The 21,292-nt window shown below is 38.2% G+C and overlaps 1 protein-coding gene across 3 annotated transcripts in view; it reads right to left on the bottom strand.

Moving 5' to 3' along the window:
- NBAS (NBAS subunit of NRZ tethering complex) overlaps nt 1–21,292 on the bottom strand; it is a 340,369-nt gene that overhangs the window by 266,186 nt on the left and 52,891 nt on the right. For 2 of the 3 annotated variants that reach the window (XM_079940670.1, XM_079940672.1), the window contains exons 11-12: nt 19,434–19,502; nt 8,647–8,775 (exon numbers count right to left, since the gene is read on the bottom strand). In XM_079940670.1, the coding sequence (XP_079796796.1) occupies nt 8,647–8,775; nt 19,434–19,502 (198 nt within the window). The remainder of the gene's footprint in view (nt 1–8,646; nt 8,776–19,433; nt 19,503–21,292) is intronic. The other variant, XM_079940671.1, reaches the window with a different exon arrangement.

Here is a 21,292-nt window from a genome sequence, read left to right as displayed (position 1 = left end):
AACCCTCCAGGTCTCAGTTCCCACAGCTCTGAGGCTGGACTCCACAACTTCCGTGTCATCCCCAGTTCTAACTTTCTATGACTGAAAACCTATTGTATTAAGTCAAAAAATATAACCATGCAATCCTCAAATTCAATACATTCACAGTCTAATCTCATGGCAACACAATGCCCTGCCCACCTTTGTGAACGTCAGGACACACCACGATCTCTCAAGCATCACAAAACAACAGAGATTAAGCCACTGCCAGACATTTCCCAGGCCCACGTTAACTCCATAACCTCCAGAATCACAATAGTATGGGGGGAAAAAACAACAAAATATCAGTTGGGGGTTATCTGAAATCTTAAGCCTAAAAAAAGTGATGCTGTACTTATGTCAAAATGTGCTTTTTCACCTTATGCAACAGAATATGCATATATGTTTTATTACCAAGTTATCAGTTTATACATTACGGTATTAAAACTGATATTTCTTTCCATACCCTGAGAGAACTTTCTGCTCTCCACTACTATAAGTCGCCCAGAGCAGACCCTGGGAACAGAAGATATAATTCGTTAACTCTGTCAGAAAAAAGTTGCCATAAAAGGCTATTTATATACTAGGCAAAGAAATGGATTGTCCTTAAGTATAAAAAATTAAGTTTCAAAAAATTAGAATAAGGTACGTATTACTGAAAATAATCAACTAAATTAAAATCTTATTTGACCATTACAAGGCACCTTAGAAGTTTCAGTAGCTCCGAACCACCAGCTGCACCTCCACCAACAGCACCAGAGGCGTGCCAGCATTTGTTTACGTGATGCCATGTGTGCCCCCCCACGTACACTCTGGAGTACACAAGGAAAGTACGGGATAACACTTTAAAACTTTAAGCCCCACAAACAACAACAATTATGATTCAGCCTTGGGTAAATTTAAGGACGTCTAGATTACAAAGAAATTTAACAAGAACTCTTGAGAAAAGAATGTAAAAAGAAGTCCTCTCATTGGCATAAGCACTTTGAGAATTCAAAGTGTGCTTGTCTTCATCCAAGTCAACGATGAGCAAGAGGACCATGAACAAGCGGTACTAGTCTAGTAGAGCCAATCTCCACACTCTGGGACTAGACTGTTCCATGTAGATTGCTTAAATAATGGGTATCTCTTGTGAAACCAATTTTAAACCCAAGGTGAAGATTTGTTCCTCTGTATTCAGGACTGTTAGTCATCCTTGTACTCCCACGTCTATCAGTGCCCACCCCTGTCACAGTAGTAAAATGCTGAATGAGGGAATGAACTAATTAATCCTTTGAATCACTGAGCTCTAAGTAGAATGTCTAAGCTATAGAAAAATTAGTTGACATAGTACAAATATTCCTACACCTTCTCAAAAGTGTGGTTTCTTCTGCTATTTGGTCAATGAATACTGTGCACTTACACTATGAAAGAAAAAAGAAAAAAAAATCAGACATTATATGCCCTCTACTCAAGCACACAGATGGCTGAGAAATGGGTACAACTAACTATAACCAAAGGTCAAATTCGATAACTGCCCAAAAAAGAGGTATAGATAGAAGTGCTAAGGGTCTTCAAAGGATCAGGAGATCATTTTGGATATGGGCTTGAGAAAGATGAAGGGAGTTCAAGAGGATCAAAGAAAGCCTGATGGTGTTATATATGTTTATGGCTGGATAAGACCTGGATGTGGAAAATGGGTGGAGGACAACGTTCCAGTGGGAGACCACAGTGTGCACAGAAGGACACAGGTAGGGAAAGACTAAGCTTATTCAGGAAAAAAAAGTAGGCCAGGGGCTTCCCTGATGGCACAGTGGTTGAGAGTCTGCCTGCCGATGCAGGGGACGCGGGTTCGTGCCCTGGTCTGGGAAGATCCCACATGACGCGGAGCGGCTGGGCCTGTGAGCCATGGCCGCTGAGCCTGCGCGTCTGGAGCCTGTGCTCCGCGACGGGAGAGGCCACAACAGTGAGAGGCCCGTGTACCGGGGGGGGAAAAAAAAAATGTAGGCCAAAGTACGGGACTACAACGCATCATATTCTAATTATATGCATTTTTGTTTGTTTTAGGGTTTGGGGGGGGAGGAGAGGATTAATGAAATCTTTTTTTTTCATTGTGGTGAAATTAACATAAAAGTAACCATTTTTAAATGAATAATTCAGTGGTATTGAGTACATTCACAATGTCTGCCACCTCCATCTAGTTCCAAAACATTTTTACCCCTTCAAAATAAAGCTTAGGCATTAAGCAGTTACCCCCTTTCCCCTTTCCCCAGCCACAGCCACCACCAATGTGCCCTCAATCTCTGTGGATTTACCTATTCTGGGTATTTTGTACAAATGAATTCAAACCACCTTTTGTGTCTGGCTTCTTTCACTTATCATAATGTTCTCAAGGGCCATCCGAGTTGTGGCATGGATTGGTAGTTCGTTCCTTTTTTATGGCTGCATAATATTCTATCGCAAGTATATACCACAATTTGTCCATCCTTCTGTTAGCAGACATTTGGGTTGTTTCACAGCAGCCGTATGTGAATGTACTTGTTTGACTACCTGTTTTAAATTCTTTGGGGTATATACCTGTCTGTACTTTTGTCTTAGAAGTACACAGCAATTCAGTCTATATATCTGAACTAAGCGTTCAACTTCACAATATGTGGGAGTTTGATGAAATTATCTGTACAGTATATTTAAGAAAGAAGCCCAAACAAAATCCCAAACTTACCTCTGCCTCAGGCAGAGGTGGCCTGCCAGACCAGCAACCTGACAGCTTGTCCCTTGCTGCTTTCTATACTGACATTCCCACTGCTCCCCTTATACTATTCAAACTGGCGCCAACTTACCACCCTTCAGAGCCAAGGACTCTGTGAGGAGAACCATGATCTGGCTGTGCTTTATGACATCTGATTCAAACGCTGCAGGCTGCTACTTTGAAGACAGGATCACCAAGCTCCCAAGACCCCCACGAAAGCGGGGGGTGGGGGGTACTCAGTCCCAGTACTATGTTGATATATCCTGAGCAGCAGCCTCCATGCCACTCCTCTCTGCATGACGTGCTACCGTATGTCTGAAAACAGCCTCAGGGGCCCTCACTTTACAGGGCAGCAGTAGCCTAGAGGAGGATGTCCTAAGGATACAGTTACAGATTTTGTTCAGAGAGGCTATTATGGCTAAAGCACACAGCTTACATCTGTTTTCTTCAGATTTAAGGATTTTATTTGCTGACTCTTCTTTTTCTTTTTTTACAGCTGGAAGCTAAATATAACAAAGACCTTGTTGCCAACAGCATAAAATAAACCTTTAAATGTTTATTCATTCCACAAACATTTATTATTAGTATCTAATACACCAAGTCCTTTGTTAGCTCTCAGGGAAGAAATGTATATTCAATTCAGTGCCTCCTCTCAAAGAGCTGACAGTCTAGTGAAGTTGTGAAAACACCTGTGGTTTAGATCACTATTAATGACATGAACTGTTATCTTCCCATTTATCCTTCACTGATTCATCCACTTAACAAAATTAGGCCAGTACCTACTATGTGTCAAAGAGAAAATACAATCAAATGGAAAAGGTTAGTTTTGTGTCTACTACATCCAAGTAAGTACAGATAAGCAATAAAGCTTCTTCAGAGAACAATTAAGGCCAAAAATGAGATGTAAATATATAAGCATAACATACGGGAAATGTTTGAAATGAAAATCAGTTTGGCAATTTTACTATATATTCCAAACATGAACAAAACTTAATACAGATTTCTAGCCAGATGGATTTTCATATTGATAATGAAAGCCAAAGTATTTAATCAACTAAAAACTGGATAGAAGTAAATCAGAATGGGCACTTGCAAACTATCTTTAATCATTAGATTCTACAGAGAAAATACTCACTCAAACAAAGCATATTATGAGAACTAATAAAGTAGCGTATTGCTTGAAGAAAGGCCCAGATGAGCTGAGTTCACAATTTGGTAAAAGACTCTAAGTCTGTTTAGTGCAACAGAAACATTAGCTTTTTTCTCAGGCAATGTTTAAGGTAAAGTTATAAGCTAACTATACACTATATATTATATACTCTATTTTAAACTAATTGGCTTTCCGTTCATTCCCCAGAGTAGCCACAAAGAAATCCAAAGCCTGTCCTACCTGGCTGACCCAAGGTCACTTGATTAAACTGGACAAATGAGAAAAGAGCAGCTGTTTTAAGTGTTTTTCAGCTGTTTAAGAGTTCTTCAGTGATTTTCAGCCAGTGATGAATACGCAAAGCGACACCATACATTTGGTAGGTGACAATATTATACCTCTCGCTTATGAATATTTTCACATTCCCAGTGTCTCTACATAATGAACTGCACAACTCCAGGTGTCATTCGTATAAACCACACAGGCGATCTCTCCCTGTTTTCCATTAACATCTTAACTAGTACCCAATCTGCCCACTTGAAGTCAGTATTTCTAAATATAAGCACTGTAAGAAGATTCTCTGGAAAAAAGTCTTGACCTACGAAGTCAGAGGACCTGAGTCAAAATGGAACATTGATTCTAACATTTAGTGATCTAAGTTAATTTCTTTTAGCACTACTCCCATCTCTTAAAACGAGTATAAAAACATTTTTTACTTAACAGGGTTTTTTGTGAAGTAAATGAGAGAGATGAAAATTGCTGTTGATAGCCAAGCCTTACTATACAAACGCTACTTATTCCCAACAATCCCCCTCCCCAAAACCACCAACTGAAGTAGGCACCATTCCTCTGAGCTTATCTTCTCATAATATTAACATGTTATTTTATTAATGTGTTTATAATTTCCCTTGCAAGACTATGAATGTCCTAAGGGCAAGGACTGTGACTTACTGCATTTTCTACTGTAGTACTTGGTAGAGATTCAAATACCTGAACTTTATTATTTTACGATAATTATTCTGAATAAAGTAACAACCTACCCTTGATAGCACTGTTACATGCAAGCTTTATAACATTTACTCTAATGCACTATTACTTTTATTTAAGTATAGTTTATGTACAATATTATATGTTACGGGTGTACAACATAGTGGTTCACAATTTTTAAAGGTTATACTCCACTTATAGTTATTATAAAATACTGGCTATATTCCCTGCGTTGTACAATATATCCTTGTAGCTTATTTCATACATAATAGCTTGTACCTCTTAATCCCCTACACATATCTTGCCCCTCCCCTCTTCCTTCTCACTACTAGTTTGTTCTCTACAGCTGACTAGTACACTAGATTTTAATTACTCTCTTCATACATTAAAGTCAAATCTAAAATGTCCAAATATCCAATGTGATTCATCCCCGGAATATAGGTGAAAGGCTCAAACAAAGTATGGTTGTTCAAACTTCTTTTGCTGGACAAGGAGTTACCACCCTCACCTCATGTCACCACATCATAAGTACTGTGATATGATATCTATCATAAAGTTAAGGGTTCACCAATGACAGACTTTCTCAATTACCTATTCTAGTATCTGGTACACACTAATTAGCTCAAGAGTTCAACACATCTGAGAGGGCGGAAGAAATCCGTGTTACATTCGCAGAGAAAAAGAATTTGTCTCCGTTCTTTTGAACGTCACATCAAATAAAGCCTAATAAAAAACCTAACAAACAGGGTTTTTCCCACCTTTTTTAAAGTGTATTTATTTTCTTACATGGTCATGGAAAGAGCGTGGACATCAGAGCCAGAGAGCTATGAAATCAAATCTCAGTTCTCCTACTGACTTGCTGAAAAACCCTAAGACAAAATTAGTGCTCAGTAAATAATAATAGAGGTTATTATTAGAGTAAATTTTATAAAAGCTGCAAGACTATGTGTACCTGTACCTCAACCCTACTGAGCTTTATACGCCTAGACTAAGTGTATCAAAAGAAAGCAGAGCATTCTGTGAAAACGATGAAGGCTCACAGGAGTTTGTTTATGATGCAATGAAGTTCACAAAGTAAAACAGAAAGGGTTGGACCAAAGTAGCGAGCAGGAGAGGAGGGCTCAGGGCGCAGGTACAAAGCAGCGGAACGACCAGACTAGAAAAGATGGCAGGTTAAGTGAAGGAGCTTTTGCATTGTGATCACAACCTTTGAACAGATAAAATTAAATGCCCTCCCTGTTCTCAACTCTGGGCAAAAATTTATTTTGAGGCTATCACTGGCAGGGGTCTCAGAGGGCCAAGTCTGTCCTATCCAGCTAGTTTTTCCAGGTGCTGAGCAGCAGCAGGAAAGGGAGGGGTTGGCAGCCACCGGCCTGTGATGGGATGTGCTCTGGAATGAGGATGTGCCGAGCAGCCTTGGTGATGGCAACCAGGTCCGTGGTTTTCAGCTCTGTGAGCCCCAAATCCCGTTTTTTTCCAGTTTACTCAAGCATTCAAGGGAGATAATTTATACCAACCAAATCAGAAGAAACTGATAGGTAAGCCCAAAAAGGTGTAAATTATAATAAAAGATACAACTAGCTTGAGGAGTTGTATCATCATACAGTCTGTCTGCAGACTGTAGGGTGGGGGGGAGCGCTGAATCAGAGCCACAGACGTAAGGTGGAAACTCTTTGAGGTACAACCGAAAAATCAGGCTTCAGCAATTCCTGAGGAACTGCCTTCTAAACTCGCAGCATATTTCTGTTCAAAAGACTCTCCCTAAGACAACACTAGAGACAAATTTCTGGCCTGAACTCATGTCCTCCCACCGTGCATCTCTGTTGCCATTTCCAAATTCCCTTCCTTTCTTGTCACATTACCTTTCTCATGGCCTATTCCAAATGACTGAGATATTTACATTTACTCATTCCTGAGTTTCAAGATTTTTTAACAATTTTTGTGTTTTTAATAGAATCATTATAAAAACCCAATGAATAACATTCATGGGCTAAAGAGTAATGAATTATAATGAAACTGATTGGCAACTAACGATAAAAATGTCTAACCAGTTAAAAATTCAAGTATATGCCAATAAGGACTACAAGAGATGCAGGTTATCTTTGCATGTAAAAAAAAAAAAGGTACCCATAATTTCAGAAAATGAAACAGCATACTAATGAATTTTTTAATAGTCCTTGTGCTATATGTACAACATTCTAGGACACTCACAAGATGAAATATTAAGTGTGCTTCAGAACTTGATCAATATTTCTATTCCAAATGACTAATATTCAAAGTGTTCACCTTTTAAGAAAAAACTTGCTCAAATGTAAAATCTCCCATATATAACAGAACATCAGGGTCTTCCCAAATAACAAAAGCTAAGTCTCTTCACACTACACATTGATAGCCATGAAGAATGCACGGTACCTTCTGGATCAATGATCTGATGACCCTAGCTGAATACATTAAAAAGCAGTTTTGAGAGCTGGTCCACTCCACTTCTAGAGTGAAGATATAAGTCAACTTAGCTCTCATTTCAGAGGAGACAGAAAGAATGTCCCTCTACTTGGCTACTGAGGTTGATAACTGAGGAGGATCTCTTTCTTCTATTTAGAACAAATCTAGATCCAGTAAGTAAGACAGAGTAGCAGAGATGTGGAGACCAAATTAAATTCAACACGGTGAGGAACTGGGCGGGGGGAAGGCGGGGGGAGGGAATCTTCCTACAATTGTGTCTAAGAGAAAAAATTAAAGAACAGCAAAAACAAATAAATTTAAGTCTGTGAAAAGAGTACGAAAATGTAGAGCCCCTTTCTCTTTTCCTCTATTCTGAGAAATAAAACACTGTTTGCTTATTAAGAATTCTTTTATAGTGCAGTTTGATGAAATGAAATTCAAAACAATGCTAATAAAAAGACCCTGATCCAGTCAGACCTTGCAGGGAATATGCTCCTTTCTTAGAATCACAGAAGTACCCACCAGAGCTGGTGACAGGATACTCTACAGGGAAGGGGAACGGGGATGTGAGGGAAGAAGAACTAACACTCAAAGTGCTGGCCGGCAAAATCATCTTCAGAGCAGTGAAAGATTTATAACATAAGCTGTATCTAACTGAGAAGATTTTTCTTAAATCTTCACTCTATCACAACGTGTGGCATTAAACGAGCATTATACCTTACCTGCCCATCCTGATTTTAGATTACAATAGACATTGATACTATCCGTCACTAAACAACTCAATTGTTTAATTCTCAAACGCTGTTATTTCCAGACACTAAAAAAATGAACAGTTCTATCTTTCTCTGTATCTTCTCTGTCTACCTTTTGAGTAAAGAGACGATAACTCCCTTCAACCTTACGGAAGCCCAGGATTACTAGCACTGCAAGATTTGGAAAGAAGTCTAATCTTTTTACGATATTGACCCTTCAAATCTTTGATATTAGTCAACTTTTGCTGAAAACTTAACATCTCCATTCTGTATTTTTGCAATGAGAAAGGGGGAAATGCAGAGATCAAAGGACAGAGGACACTCAGGATACAGAGTGTCCTGCTCTACAAATTAGTATCAGCACAGAGTGCTACTCTGTTCTTCACTTGTCCTACTACACTGATAATAGTATAATTTAAGTAAAGAATAGGACAGCTTTGGAATGATGAGAATAAATAATAGCTGTGAGCTACATTTTAAAACATAAAATATCATCAAAATGAAATTAGTATTGTCAGTACTCACCCTTAAGAGAGAATCACTCTAGGAATAATCATAACCAAGAGACACACCTGCTCATTTTGATTCCACTCCCCTTGCTGCTTCAGAGATGGAATGGCCCAGATGCTTAGTTTTCCTGAGAAGTGAACGGCTGCAAGGAGGGTCCCGTCTGGAGAAAGTCTCATCTTAAAGATCCCATCCTAGACAATAATTATATTACATTAATGTCAGAGCAAGAGACTTGTAGCCAAATAGAAATAATTTTCAGAATTAACGCTCTTTAGGGGTGCCGTATCGTAAATGATCTCTCATAACTAAGGATTCTGACAGCTTCGTAACACTATAAATGTGCTCTGGAATATAAAAAACAGGACTCTTGCCCTTAAGGAGTTTTTTTTAAATCTACTTTATAGTGTCATGATTTACATATAACCCAAAACCCAAATATGTGAGCATTATAAAAATATTCCTTTATATCACACATAGTTTACCATGAGTTCTCAATATCTTTCATGAGTGGATGTTGACAAAATTATGAATTTCTTGAATTTTGGGTACACCCCTTTACAAGAACCTTTAAAAGATTCTCTGCGAACACAATGCCTGGAATATTCTATACCATGGACAGGCCACAAATTCATGCTATGAAAAAGAAGGAAACGGAGAGGGAGAAAGAGAGATGAAGGAAAAGAGGATCCAAATGGTGATGGGAATAAAAGACCGACTAGAGGAAAATGCATTCTTTAATTTAAGAAATCCATTAAATGTGTAAGGTATTCCAGACCTGCTGGCAAATTATTCAATTTAAGGATTCTAAGTGTTGCCACAGAACAGAGACATTTTGTACCACACTGATTTTACGTGGCCAACGCCGGGCACACAGAGAAAGACTTGCCTGCCCAGTTCTACTTGTCCAGATAATCTCTCAGTCCTTTCCCATGAGGGTACCAGGTTTGCTCAGTTACCACAAGAGAAACCATCCGAGCAGAGATGTTACCTGCCTACCAACTACAACAGAACCAGGAGAACTGAAAAAACACTAACTAAAGACCTATTTCCCATTCAAGCATTTATTAAGAACAGGGTCTAAGGTAGTTTCCCCACAAAAAACAAAAGAGACCAGAAAATGGCAGTCCACAACCGTATTTCTCCAGAATATTTAGAAAATCGGGCAACATGGGGCCCAAATGGCAATAATCAGACGGGACTAGGTAGTATATGCCCTCTTGAAAGGGTCATAAGCTTTCCAGTTAGGCAAAACCCCCATCATTCTCTATTATGGCCCCCAAGATTAAGGCCAAAAGCTGCAGAACTGAAAACTAAGGATGACTGTACTGAAAAACCATAGATTACAACAGGTTCGATTCACTATATTATCTACCTGGCCCCTGGTAGACAGAGTCTAAGTCCTCAGGTCTGAAACGACTAAGGCACATTAGCCATCAAAAACAAAGAGAACAACTTCAGGAAGTGAGGAACACTGCTGCGGGAGTGGATAGACAAGAAGATCAGCATCTGCTAATCTCCTCGCTGAGGACTAAAATCACTTTAACGAGATGTAACAGGTCTATCCCACAGTGTCATAATTTAATGTAAGAAAGACTAAAATACAAGTGCCTGGGAAGGAGAAGCAATAAAAGCAAAAGGACTTTAAGCAAAATTTTAAATACATCAGCTCTTTTCCTCTGTGATGGAGACGGGGGAATAAGTAGAAGATGAAGGACCTGGCATCTTCCTTTCACAACTCTAAAGTCAATTAGCTCTATGGTTTTGCACAAGGTGGGCCTCCGAAGCATAGATTTGCATTAATTAAACAAACTCTCAGGGCTTCCCTGGTGGCACAGTGGTTAAGAATCTACCTGCCAAGGCAGGGGACACGGGTTTTTGCCCTGGTCCAGGAAGATCCCACATGCTGCGGAGCAACTAAGCCCGTGCACCACAACTACTGAGCCTGCGCTCTAGAGCCCGCGAGCCACAACTACTGAAGCCCGCGTGCCACAACTACTGAAGCCCGTGTGCCTAGAGACCGTGCTCCGCAACGAAAGAAGCCACCGCACTGAGAAGCCTGCACACCGCAACGAAGACTAGCCCCAGCTCGCGGCAACTAGAGAAAGCCCACGCACAGTAATGAAGACCCAACACAGCCAAAAATAAAAATAAATTAAGAAAAAAACCTCTCCACCCATCCTTTAGAGTTTCAGATGACGAAACTGAAGACCTGAAGGGTTACAACACTTGCCCAAGATCATCATTCAGTGTTAAGTAGCAAAAGCTGAACCAGATGCAGCATCTTCCATCCCCCTCCACGTGCCCTGATGGCACCATGATCACGGCCCTCACCTGGGCCAAAGCCTTTCTAGTAGTGACAGGCATGCTCCTCAGTAGAAATTATGACCAAGTATACATTATGATTTCAACACCTGCACAGTTAGTCACATGGGATCTGTATGGTAACCTGCAGGCACACCATACGTTCCATTAAACAACCCCACTAAAAGTGCTCTGAAAGCAAGTAGGGGGTTTATGGATCTCTTCAACAAAAAACAAACCAAAAAATGTATACTGAATAATGTGAATAATTTAACAACAGCATAATGACCAGGGAAATAATGAGTGAATATGCTAAATTTCCTTTTGTTTTCATTCCTCCCTCCCTTCCTTCCATCCTTCCTCCATGCTTAAGTAATAAATATATTAACTAAAATGTTAACCATTTGCTGTTTTTTCTTCATCCCCTTAGTTTCATTTGATGCCATGACATTCACACTGCAAACTTACCATTCCTTTCCATAAGCATTTTTTTGTAGAAATTTGCACTCACACACACAAAAGTAGAAATTGCAGTATAATAAATACCCAGGGGCCCAACAACCATCTTAAACAAACATCAACATTCCAAGCTTGTCTCACAGGTCATTCCCCAATCACCACAATGCCCTCAGGGACCTTTGTCCCCTGGAGGATTTTAAAGCCAATCTCAGACATTACATGCACACACATTAAGTGTACATTTCTTTCAAGTCCCAAGTTATCTGTTTAACTTGCATAAATATGCACAGTAAGAAGATACGGTTATTAGCAGCAACTGAATTGTAGCCAGCTGATGACACAGACAAGTCACCTATGTTACTTGAGAAACACAGTGATTTCCTTCTAAAATATAAACTCTACTTCTTGTTTATAGAAACTTTTCTGAATATCTATAGCATGCCGGGTATTTCTGGCCCAGAAAGTAATTTATTATCCTGACAGTAACTGTGACACAAGATGTAAAGCCACAGTTAGAAAATCCATGCTAAATTCTGTAAGCAGAGTCTACAGTATTTGGAAACCTGAATGCCTATTGGTTGGCAAGGAAGAGAATTCAGGAGTGTATGCTTTGGAAATAGGAGGCAATGGCTTTTCAATCAACTGTACATCACAATAAAAGTAAACTTCTAACATTCAAACCATAACCCCTCATATTGCATTAAGATTTCTCAGCATAAGTGAATAACAATCTTGTTCTCTTCTCCTCCATTTGAATTAAGTAGTTGTAAAGGCAATAAAATTTAGGTGTAGCTATAATTTTCACTTTGGTTAAAATGTGTCTGTGTGGGCTTCCCTGGTGGCGCAGTGGTTGGGAGTCTGCCTGCCGATGCAGGGGGCACGGGTTCGTGCCCTGGTCTGGGAGGATCCCGCATGCCGCAGAGCGGCTGGGCCCATGAGCCATGGCCGCTGAGCCTGTGCGTCCGCAGCCTGTGCTCTGCAACGGGAGGGGCCGCGGTGGTGGGAGGCCCGTGTACCGCAAAAAAAAAAAAAAGTATCTGTGAATTTCTTTCACATTTCTCAACTACGAATGCCATTTTCATTTTAATCATCATTTCAACAGTGGGAATGTTGGTCAAGAATACAAAACTTGGCAGGGAAAAGAGGAAAGCTCCAAGATGAGGAACAAGACAAGGATGCCCCCTCTTGCCATTTTTATTCAACATGGTACAGAAAGTCTTGGCCAGAGCAATCAGGCAAGAAAAAGAAAAGGCACACAAACTGGAAAGGAAGAAGTAAGATTGGCTCTGTTTGCAGATCACATGATATTATACATAGAAAACCCTAATGACTCCATCAAAAAACAGTTAGAATAAATAAATTTATAAAATTGCAGGATACAAAATCATACAAAATTCAGTTGCTTTTCTATACAGTAACAGTGAACTCTAGGAAAGAGAAATTAAGAAAAAAATCCCATTTACAATAGCATCAAAAAGAGTAAAACACTAGGAATAAATTTAATCAAGGAAGTGAGAGAGATATACACTGAAAACTATAAAACATTAATGAAAGAAACTGAAGAAGACACAAATAAATGGAAAGAAATTCCATATTCATGACTTGGGAGAATTGCTATTGTTAAAATATCCATACTACCCAAAGTGATCTACAGATTCAATGCAACCTCTATCAAAATCCCAATGGCATTTTTTACAGACACAGAAAAAACGATCCTAAAATTTGCATGGTACCACAAAAGACCCAAGTAGTCAAAGCAATCTTGAAAAAGAAGAACAAAGCTAGAGGCATTATACAGCCAGGTTTCAAACTATATTACAAAGCTATAATAATCAAAACAGTATGGTCTTGGCATTAAAAACAGATACATAGGTCAATGGAACAGAATAGAGAGGCCAGAAATAAACTCAAACATATATGGTCCATTAATTTACAACAAAGGAGCCAAGAATACACAATGGAGAAAATAGTCTCTTCAATAAATGATACTGGAAAAACTGGATAGCCACATGCAAAAGAACGAAATGGACCCCTAATTTACACCATATACGAAAGTCAGCTCTAAATGGATGAAATACTTGAACATAAGACCTGAAATTGTAAAACTTCTGGAGAAAGCATGGAGTTGGGTAAACTTCGTGACATTGGTCTTGGCAATGATTTTCTTGGATTTGCCATCAAGGCAAAGGCAACAAAAGCAAAAACAAGTGGGAATACATCAATCTAAAAAGCTTCTACATAGCAAAGGAAACTATCAGCAAAATGAAAAGGCAACCTATGGAATGGGAGAAAATATCTGCAAACCATATAACCAAGAAGGGGTTAATATCCAAAATATACAAGAAACTCATATAACTCAATAGCAAAAGACAAATAATCCAATTTAACAATGGGCAATGAATCTAAATAGACATTTTTCCAAAGAAGACACACAAATGGCCAACAGGTACATGAAAAGTTGCTCCACATCACTAATCATCAGGGAAATGCAAATCAAAAACAATGATATATCATCTCACAACTGTTTGGATGGCTATTATAAAAGAGACAAGAGATGATAAACACTGGTGAGAACATAGAGAAAAGGGAACCCTTGTACACTGTTGGTAAGAATGTAAACTGGTATAGTCACCATGAGAAATAGAATGGAGTTTCCTCAAGAAAGTAAAAATAGAACTACCGCAAGATCCAGCAATCCCACTTCTGGGTATATCTCCAAATGAAATGAAAACATTATCTCAAAGAGATAACTGTACTCCCAAGTTCACTGCAGCATTACTCACAATAGCCAAGGTATGGAATACACACACACACAGGAATATTATTCAGCCTTTAAAAAGAAGGAAATCCTGTCATTTGCAAAAACATGAATGAAACTGGAGGGCATTCTGATAAGTGAAACAAGCCAGATACAAAAAGACAAATACTACATGATATCACTTATACATAGAATCTTAAAAAAAAAAAAAAAGTCAAAATCATAAAAACAGTGAGTAGAACAGTGTTTGCCTACCAGAGGCTGGGGGTTGGAAGAACAGGGAGAGGTTGGTGAAAGGGTACAAACTTTCAGTTATAAGATGAATAAAGTCTGAGGATCTAATGTATAACATTGGTAACTATAGGTGACAACACTGTATTGTATAATTGAAATTTGTTAATAGTAGGATTTAAATGTTCTCACACATATACACAGACACAAAAAGTAAATATGTGAGGTGATGCATGTATTAACTCAGTGGGGGAAAATCCTTTCACAGTGTATAGGTACCTACTTCAAATCATCAACTTAAGTATCTTACAATTTCATTTGTAAATTATATCTCAATAAAGGTGAGGAAAAGAAAAAGAAAACAGTGACTATCACTTACCACCTGCTTCCGTTTACGCCATCTTCATTAAAAGGTAGTCTAGCTAAATAATTACTTGGTAAGTTAGCATCCCTGGGTAGACAGCATGGGGCATAGGAAGAGGACTTTGCACAGTAAACTGTCTTCTTACATTAGTCATTCATTTATGGCCCTTTTAATTAACTTCACTGTCATTTCTCCTATTTACCTCCTCATCTCAAATCCCTTCCTAAAACTTTTCAAAAGATATCTTCCATTACTTCATTGAGTCTTTTGTGTAGCAATGTAATACTAACAAAATACTACTGAAATTAATAATGTGAACATTATTTTAACTTCTACTTCTCATTTACACTAAACCACTAGCTCAAATGTCCATTTGATCTTGTGTTAATTAAAAACACTAATTAAAGCCTTCTCCTACTGGAGCAATATTTGGAGTAGGAACTGTGTCTTCTCTCAAACACTGCAATAAAACTTTTCAACTGTCCTTTCTAAAAGAGAGATTTTTTTAAATGTTAAATATCAGATCTTCGTACTGAGATTAGTTTAAATTGCCTCACTTTCTTCAACTGCCTATCATCTATATAGGACAATTAAAAATGAGTGATTTCCAATTTCATTATACCTTTCAAATGTACAAGCTATAGTAAAATCAAAGTACTGAATTCTAGTGCACACGTTCAAAATGTTCTAAATTACTACATACGCTTAAAGGAAAAAATACCTCAGCTCAATCAAAGGTGAATTTGTAAGTACTGCTCTTCCAACACTCGACAATTATTTTCTGAATATTACATATTCAATAATACATAGTACATGCCAGGCACTGTTTTATACTCTGGGGAACCTGCAGTGAAAAAAACAAACATAAACCCCTGCCCTCAAGGTATTCAGTAGGCGTTCTAACCCACTGAAGTTTAGAAGTCTGATCCCAAAGAATAAACAGAAATCTATTCTCAAATCAAAAGAAAGTCATCCTCAAAAGCCTGGTTAACAACCTGAGGGGGGGACACTGCAAAAGTATGAAGGAAATAAAATCCTTTGGAGAAAAAAAAGTTTCCAAGCTAATACCCTTTCCAAAAAATTATTTTTTAATTATAAAACTTTAGTTTATTAAAACTGTGAGATATTGTCATGAGAATAGACATGTACACCAATGAAACAGAAAAGAGAGCAGAGAAACAGAGCTACAATGTACCCTCTGTAAATGTCTGTCCTGACAGACATTATATAAATTATGGTGGCAGTATATAAATTATGGCATTATATAAATTAGTTGGGAAAGAATACAGCACTGAATTAATGGTACTAGCCACACAGAGCATATTATAAATTAGATTCCTACTATATCCAACAAAAAGAAACTCAAGATGGATTGAAAACTTACAGGTGAAAAGCAAAATCACGAAACTTTTAAAAGAAAACATAGAACATCTTTACAACATCAGCACGTGAAAGAACTTCGTAAGACCTCAAAGCCCAAAGCATAAAGGAAAAGATTTCAATTTAAACTTTCTGGAGGAAGGAAGGATGGGGAGTTCGGGATTAGCAGAAGCAAACTATTACACGTAGGATGGATAAACAACAAGGTCCTACTGTATAACTATATTCAATATCCTGTGATAAACCATAATGGAAAAGAATAGGAAAAAGAAAAGAAATATACGTATAACTGAGTCACTTTGCTCTACAGCAGAAATTAGCACAAGACTGTAAATCAACTATACTTCAGTAAAATTTAAAAAATAAATAAAAAATAAATTTAAACTTTCTGGTGACAAAAGAAGCTCAAAAGAAGACAAATAATTTTGATTATTCCTATACTCTTCAAAAGATAATATATGCCAGACAACCAGCAGCTGATTATTTTGAATCATGTAAATTTGGGGTATACTAAACCACAATTAAGAAGGACCCACAGACTACTAATTATTGGCTCTATGATTATGGATATAAAGAAATTAACCGATCAGAACAGCAGCCACCACTATCATGTATCATGTGCCTGCAAGGGAGCAATCACTGCCTTAGCTATTTTATATACATTCCCTCTAATACTATCCAATCAGTGTTGCTACTTTATAGTCTGACAAGTGAACAGAATAAAATGAACTAAATATTAACCATGTGGTTACTATATAGGAAAGCACTTCCTCTTTAAAAAAATAGCAGTAGTTAAGAGATAACACATTTTAAAAGAGAAATAGAATTGCCGCCAAACTTGAGTAGTAAAACAGATCATTCTTTCTGGGATAAGAGGTAATTTTTAACTTGGGCTACTTTTAAGTACAACATATCTTGGCTTCTGCTTCTTCAATTGTCCAACTAAGGGTTTAGACGAAAGCCAACAAGAGGTAGTGAAAAAAAGCACTAGATCAAGAGCCAACTCAAGACCAAACCCATCTCTGACACTAGGTAGGTGAGTTTGGGAAAGCCATTTCTCTTGAGGCTTTAATTTCTTCATCAATAAAATAGGCATCATAATGCCATTAATGCAAGCTTCCTCTGAGATCATGCGAAAGGACTTATAAGCTAGAAAGTATTCACAATAATAAGGAATTATTACATAATCTCTATGAGACCTGTCAGGTCTAAAATGATGGTGCTAAAAATCTATGCCCCATAATTATTTCTGGGCTAGGAGCTACTGAATACAAACAGGGTACTCATATAACATTCAGATATTTACTGAAAGGCCCTGATTTTAGAGTACTACTTTCACAAAGTCTTTTTAAAAAGTCCAAACAGTTAAGGATTCCAGTACCAGGTGCCACAAAGAAAGATCAAAACGTAAGGAAATTAGTTGCTACCTTCTCCCTCCTTCTGTTCAATCATAGAGGATACCGATGAAAACAAGAGCGAGCTGAGTTCCACACAAAAGAATAACCAATAGCAGGAGACAAGGTAACATGAATCTGGAGTTCCCAGGAGGTAAGAAAGAGTAAAAAGAAGATGGACATTTTATACTGATTGAACAGTTACATTTGCCTATTAATATACCAAATCAACTAATAAACATAGCATCTAATATGTAAAGGATATGGTACAAAGGAAAGTCATGTACCAATATATCAATCCCCAAATAATTCTTGTTCTAAACACAATACAATTATGTTGGTCCCAATAAAATAACTATGGAACACAAACAGTAAGAGACCATGGATCCTACCCCACAGCAGAGTGGAGCGTTCTGCAGTGTTCTCCAACACTTCCGGGACTTTGCACAGGCTGCTTCCAGCCTGGAAACAACCAGCCTTCCCCTATCCGCCTGAGGATCTCTTACTCACTTCCAAATCAAGTATCACCTCCAGAGTTCAATGGTCCCTCCCTGCACCTCAACGGCGCTTCATATTATATTACAGGACAGGTTATGAAACGTGTCATATTGTCCTGTTCTACAGCTGCTTCTGCATCTGACTCCCGCACTACACTGAGGGCTCCTTGAGGAAGCGCACTGCATTTTATTCACCTATTTATTCTCAGCTCTAACACCACGGCTGGCTCAAAGTGCGTGCTTGCTGACTGACTAAAAGAATAAATAAATGCTGACACTCCACATAATTACTTATCATCAAAAGAATTAAAAAATGAACCCTTTAAAATTTGTTAAAGATAGAGTTATTATTTAGATGGAATTAAAGAGAATGGAAAAGGATCCAGGGAGGAAAACAAAGTAAAGCTCTCATGCACTATTATGGTAACAGAAAGACCAACAGAGGCAACACAGTAAATTAGAAAGAACAAAGTACATGGCAGAGGCCAAGGCATTTAGTCTTGCTTACGGTTCTTCACCTGCAAAATGAAGACAAACTGCTTGAAATGACTAAAGAGAATGCTAACTGGAAAACTGTAAACATACAAGGGATTAAAAATGAAAGTGACTTTCCAGACATAAAGAGGAGTGTTATTGCTCAATGCTACAGACAGAAAAGCCAAACCAACCCAGAAGATATGAATTAGTTGAAGTCAAGGGCACAGAAATAACTAGGACTCAAAATTTTAAATATATTAAATACAAATGCAGCAAGAGAATACCTGTTATATTTCTTACAATTTCCATATTTCTTACAATTTCCCTTAGTTAAGAAATTGAAGAAACGAAAATTAATTTGTTTGATTCCCCCCAAAACAGGAAGGAGTATGATCTGAAGCCCCATGTATGTCAAGACTCTTGTGAGAGCCGTGTAGAGGGCATGACTATAACCACCTCCCTCAGAGACAGCGCCAAAGCACACGGGTATATCCAGAGTGAAACTGCCCAGCATCCCTGAGATGGATCCATGTTTCTCCTATTGAAGAACAAAACAGTTAAGCCCAGGATCAATGTGGCTCATCCTCTTGAAACACCAATAATCTCAGACTTAGGAAGGAATCTTTTTTTATTTTAAAACCAACAAACATAAGGGATATGTTATGGACAAGGATACAAAAATTCACAAGAAAGAATAAGAAACTTCAAAGGTATATAATGATTCCAGGAGACTTCTTTGGGCTATATCCCCAGATCCAAGAGGACTAGATTCATTCTTTTTTTTTTTTTTAATTTTCTTTACTGTGATAAGAATGATATATATAGTAAAATGCACAAATCTTCAGTGAACAGCTCCATGAAATCTTATTAATGCATATACCCCTGTAATGTATAATTAAGAGCAAATTCAGATGAAAATCTATAATATTCAAGATTCATTCAACTCTGTCCTTAAGGGGACCCTGGCGAAGATGCCAATATGTATTACCTGTTCTTGCCCCTGGCGACTGTAAAACTTGCCACTTAACATCCTTAATAATCCCAGGGTCTTTGGTACCTACAAAATAGACACACATCATAAAAAAAAAGATCAATGGAAGGCTTCCTCATTGTTTAAAGGCCTTTCATCATGAAATGAAAACTACAGCATATCTAGTATTTTAAGAAATGGTTAAGAAAATCATGAATAAGTATCAGAAATCTTGGTGAGATTTTGTTTTTGTTTGGGAAAGAAAATCCAACAAGTGACAAATCTTACAAAATGTACCCATAATCAAATGTATTTTTAAATACATACGTAACAAGTCTAGTACAATCTATGCAAATTAGAATCTAATGAGTGGCTCTTCTCAAATGAGTCTGGCCCAGGTTACCATTTTATCCTAGCATCACTATGGAAAAGGTCAATACTCCCAACAGAAATTTCATTCATGAAGAAATTGATCCCATACTTGAAAAACACCAGAAAAAAATCACTGAGAAACAAGTATTTGAAATAATAAAACAAGACTATTTTTGTCTCTAGATTTAAGAAATATACTTAAAGCAAGAGGGAGAGATGTGTATAATTTTTTAGAAATGGAAAATAAGCATTGTTGACGTTGTAGAGAATTTGGAACACTGGTACATTGCTGGCAGGAACATAAAATGGTACAGCCACTGTGGAAAACAGTCTGGTGGTCGTTCAAAAGTTAAACGGAATTACCATATGATCCAGAAATTCCATACTAAGTATATACCCAAAAGAACTGAAAACAGGTGTTCAAACAAATACCTGTACACACAAATGTTCACAGCAACATTATTCATAATAGCCAAAAAATAGAAACAACTTAAATGTCCACTAACTAAAGAATGGATAAACAAAAGGCAGGGCTTCCCTGGTGGCGCAGTGGTTGAGAGTCCGCCTGCCGATGCAGGGGACACGGGTTCGTGCCCCGGTCCGGGAGGATCACACATGCCGCGGAGCAGCTGGGCCCGTGAGCCATGGCCGCTAAGCCTGCGCGTCCGGAGCCTGTGCTCCGCAACGGGAGAGGCCACAACAGTGAGAGGCCCGCGTACCGCAAAAAAAATAAAAATAAAAATAATAAATTTTTTTAAAAGGCAGTATATCCATACAACGGAATATTATTCAGTCATAAAAAGGAATGAAGTACTGATGCACGCTAAAATTTGGATGAACCTCAAAAATATGTCGCTAAAAGAGAGAAGCCAGATACAAAAGTCCCATACTGTATGATTCCATTCATATGAAATTTTCAAAACAGGTAAATCCATATAAACAGAAAGCAGACCAGTGACTGCCAGGAGCTGAGGTGAGGGAACAAAAGGGAGTGACTGTTTAATGGGTCTGGTGTTTCCATTTGGGGTGACGAAAATGTCTTGGACCTAGATAGTGGTGACAGTTGCACAGCACTGTGAATGTACTAAATGCCACTGAACCGTACACTTTAAAATATTTAATGGTCCATTTTATGTTATATGAACTTTTCCTTAATTTAAAAGAAAAAGGCAAAGGTGGGGGCGGTATTCTTAAGCTGAGGTTAAAAATGTTCCTACGAGTACTGCTGAGCAGCTGAAGATATTACTGACGGCCTAGCTCCACATTTCCTCCAAAAACAAGAAAATACAAGAAGAGAAAAATAAATCTGCATGAAAACCACACCCTCACTTAACTTGAAGATCAAGGATCTTCAAAATCATTGTAAGTAGAAAGAGAAAAACCACCAAACTCCAGTGTGTCGTCTCCACTGCTCTTGCCATCCCCACGCTCCCACCCACCCTGACCCAGGCCGACACAGGCTTGTGGTGAGCAAAAGCAGACTGAAAACACACTGCAGGGTCCAG

This window comes from Stenella coeruleoalba, assembly GCF_951394435.1.
Source record: "Stenella coeruleoalba genome assembly, chromosome: 13".
Classification (NCBI taxonomy): domain Eukaryota; kingdom Metazoa; phylum Chordata; class Mammalia; order Artiodactyla; family Delphinidae; genus Stenella; species Stenella coeruleoalba.
Note: the sequence above shows the minus strand (reverse complement) of the source record. Positions and strands in the feature narration are given on the sequence as shown.